This window comes from Pectinophora gossypiella, chromosome 4 (genome assembly GCF_024362695.1).
Source record: "Pectinophora gossypiella chromosome 4, ilPecGoss1.1, whole genome shotgun sequence".
Taxonomy (NCBI): domain Eukaryota; kingdom Metazoa; phylum Arthropoda; class Insecta; order Lepidoptera; family Gelechiidae; genus Pectinophora; species Pectinophora gossypiella.
This window is the reverse complement of record NC_065407.1, coordinates 10991799-10995678: the sequence shown is the minus strand read 5'-3', so window position 1 is coordinate 10995678 and position 3880 is coordinate 10991799. Positions and strand designations below refer to the sequence as shown.

The window sequence follows — 3880 nt, the reverse complement described above, 5'->3', positions numbered from 1 at the left end:
GAAAACAAATTCGATAATGATTGGTTTAGGTCTGTGCTGGATTCGAACTGGCGACCTTAAAGTGAGAGGCAAGCGTTCTACCAGCTAGGGTACCACGGCTCCTCTCATTTATCATTTCATCATGTTTTGGTCTCGTTTTTATTACCTATAATAAAATCTATTTTTTATTTATCAGGAATGGTTTTGCTCTGAATCAATCAATATAAAACCGGGCCTGTCCAATCTTCAGATTAGGTAAGTGGACCCTAAAATATAAAGTAAATATATTTTACAGATGTAGTTTTTATTTAATTTTTCTAATAGACTTATTAGTAAAAAACTATGGTAAGTATTTTGCAAAGTACTTACTAATATTCAAATAAATAGAGTTCTATGTATCTCATAAAGTTGATTAAATTAATCCCAGAACTCTACGACTGCGACTGTGAAAGACAACATTTTTTTTGTCCGGTCCCAGGAAAAATAAATCTTATTTCGTACCTACCAAAGTTGATCTCGAATGCCAACTTTTTGTGTTCCTTACGTGGCAGGTGATACTTACACTTGACTAGTAAGTAAGTATATTATCGTGTGAATTCTCACACGCCTGATCGAGGAAAATTTAAAAACATCTGCATCTGTATTTTAAATGTTCTCGTTTTGATGTTTTTCACAATACTCATATACCTAGGTACAACTATTGATTTGTAGTTTTGGGTAGAATTTGAACAAAAACAATTAATCCCTTCAACAATAACAAAATATATTAAAAACCAGTAGGTATTTGTAGAAAGTAGGTAAACATATAATCCGTCGACGATCACTGTAAAATGTTTATCCTCCAAAAACACCAAAAACTGCTTTGAGAAAACCTTCAGCTGCCTGCTCTACCTGTAAAAAAAGAAATATAATAAAAGCATATTCCTTCATTAATACGTAAAAAAGGCAGCTATAAGATATTCTAGATAATATATTATTATTATCGTTTCTAATTAAAACTAACTAAACTTAATTACAGGCATCAACGCGGACATTTAATTTTGACTAAGTAGATACCAAACTCAAAAATAATACTTACTATTTTGTGGTCATTTAAAATGTTAAATGTAAATTAATTAATATTATACAGTTTTATAAAATATTTACCCCTGATAGGGCTAGAAAATGATAGATCAAAAGAAGCTTTAAATGGCACGTTAAAAGGCACAAATTGAAAGTAGGTTGAAAGTAAATAGTGGAAACCAATAATTGTAACCAATTTAAATATAAATACCGAATTAATAAGATACGAAATTGACAAAAGCCGTAATTTGTTTTCAGAGAAATGTGGATGAGTCTTTTTTCAATAGGAAGTAGGTATCTATTAGATATATAGTAAAAAAACAAACTTACTCCTCTGAAAATGGATGCACAAAACTGAAAAAGAAAACAAAATCAGTATTAACAAACAATATGAGCCATTAATCATGATGGGGAAAAGTTATATCTTATTTAAGCACAGGCGACTTTTTAAAAATAGTTACTTATTTGATGAAAGTGCGTACTTGCGACTTCTCTTGATTCCTCCACATTCACCAATCGTTTTCAGAGTAGACGGTACTAAACCTTATCAAAGAAAATCTCCAATTTGGTCAATGCAGGTCCTTCTAGGTCTTCTACCAGCCCTACCAACAAACCTCGACTATCTCTCGTTATCTCTCATCTGCCTACTGGATATAATTCCCGTAATTGACAAAAATACAGAAATACAGTCTTACTCCTAAAGGCTTCGACGGTGCTGCCGTGGTGGTTGGTGCCGCTGTGGTGGTGGTGTTCTGGGCGACTACCATTGCCGCCACCAAGACCAGTATCAAAACAACCAGTTCTACTGCACGTACCATTTTTCATAACACTCACAGATGCCGAATGTCGAAATATTGACGCAACATATTCTTTTATACGCGTCCTGACGGCACCCGGAACTAATGCTTTGTTTCTTGACCGCGGTGACGACTGCTCAGTGTTTTCTGCTGTAAAATTAAATGGTAATTATAAAACTAAGCATTAAAGGCCATACTGTTTTGGGTAAAGGATTATTATACTTCAACCTTGGTTTGAAATTACGAACAGAAAGTGTAAATAACAGGACAGATACCAATAAGAGTTTAAAGTTGGCGTACAATATGGCGATTAGTGATAAAATTCTTAAATAAACGTTTTATACATTATATGTTATGACCAAGCGATTAATCCGGACATTATTCGTAATGTCCGGGAATTATGAATAATGACTAGTTCTATCGCCCGATAAACTTCATTATTTCTATTATAATTGGGCATTATGCATATTGCCCAATTTATTTATTACTTATACATTATATTTCATTTTTAGATAGGTGATAAACCAAAGAAAAACACGGATAGTTACTATAGAGTGTAGGTAGATAAATAAAATTTGAAAACAAATGTTCAGTAGGTACAGAGAACAACATACCCTGACGATACAGTTTCTTGATTCTTGCTCCCAATTTGCGAACAACGCATGTAAAATTAACAACAATATCATACATGTGTACTACGCACACACTTACATGTGCAAATATTCTAACAAAAGAAAAATATTTACATAAGCTGTCTGTTAGGTAAATGTGGAGATTTCAACAAAATACTTATTTTGCATAGAGAACAGAAGGTGTAAAATTTGTCTGAATTAAATACGTGAACAGTTCGAGGAAACACAAAATCCTTGACGTATTATGATATTTTATATATCCATGAACTTAACCTATTCTGTGAAACCTACTAGGTACTCAAAACCACGAATTGTTCCAACCCTTGGTACCTGTCATGTTGGTGGAAAAAATGCTGAGCTATGTTACCACAATAAAAACACAATAGGGTAGATAACTGCAAATCAAAAATAAATTATAACATGCTAACCTAAAAATAAAAGCCAGTTTACAACAATCAGAAATCAACCGCATTTTTCGTTGTGACTCATTTACTTCGATTTACGATTTTTAATTATGAATAACATAACAATAGCCCGCGGTTACATATTGACGAGTTCATCGTTTTGTACTCTGATACGCGTATATACGGTCCGATTATATCATTTGAATATTGTTATCTACCCTATGAATACAATCGATTAGGTACCTAATGTGGTTCAATAAATCCAAAACAATACTTTAGGTTTGGTACTCCAGTCTCTATATGGAGCCTTACAAATATAAGTACCTACTACATGTCACGAATTTAAACTTCATAGCTAACTTTACACGTGTACAATTTAATAAATTGAGTGTTGCAACTAGTTGAAACTCTGTGTAGTTGCCTGTTTATCTTTAGAGATGCGACGAGATGCAAAATCTCACGAAAACGGAAGGGGGGGGTACCTACTCGTACACAGTTTGCTCTACGCTGGTGAATTTGAAGCTGCATGCTCTATGTAAATGATTTCCGCGCGGCGCTTCCTCCATATTTCATACTATGTCATTTGATTGCATATAAAATCAACGGTTGGTAAAGGCGTGCAGAAAAGTGTCACTTTATTTAACCTTAATTGGAATGACAATGGGCGCGGTGTATGAAATGAGCCGTGCATGCATACAAAATGCAGGCACCAGAGAATCCGCACAAAAGAACACGTCTCCGCGCTTCACCGTCAGCTAGAATGTTGAGCCAGGGATGCAACCAGTTGCTAAGAGGATAGGTTTATTTAAGCTTACAAACACCATGGGAATAAATTGAAATATGTGCACAAGATAGATATAAAACAAAGGAAGAGCTTAAAGGAGGCATAATACTTACTAGCAACTTTATTGCGATATATTAGTTTTTTAAGGATATTAAGTACAATAATAGTCTCGCAAAACATGTCGCAAAATTTGACGAATAAAACAATTCATTCTAGCATACA

At 33.9% G+C, this 3880-nt stretch overlaps 1 protein-coding gene across 1 annotated transcript; it reads right to left on the bottom strand.

The window, feature by feature from the left end:
- Window positions 1-727: 727 nt before the first annotated feature.
- Window positions 728-2528, bottom strand: LOC126366445 (uncharacterized). The gene is made up of 4 exons (XM_050009553.1): window positions 2453-2528; window positions 1737-1988; window positions 1372-1395; window positions 728-870 (listed from the first exon to the last, which is right to left on the bottom strand). The coding sequence occupies exons 1-4, from the start codon at window positions 2526-2528 to the stop codon at window positions 854-856; spliced, it is 369 nt and encodes a 122-aa protein (XP_049865510.1). The 3' UTR covers window positions 728-853.
- Window positions 2529-3880: the final 1352 nt, after the last annotated feature.

What these genes read in the sequence shown, in the direction of transcription:
- LOC126366445 (XM_050009553.1), bottom strand. Translation starts at nt 2,528, where the DNA reads ATGTATGATATTGTTGTTAATTTTACATGCGTTGTTCGCAAATTGGGA. An exon ending in CAAGAAACTGTATCGTCAGG is followed by an intron (nt 1,989 to 2,452) that starts GTATGTTGTTCT and finishes TTAATTTTACAG; the next exon opens with CAGAAAACACTGAGCAGTCG. An exon ending in CACCGTCGAAGCCTTTAGGA is followed by an intron (nt 1,396 to 1,736) that starts GTAAGACTGTAT and finishes TTTCTTTTTCAG; the next exon opens with TTTTGTGCATCCATTTTCAG.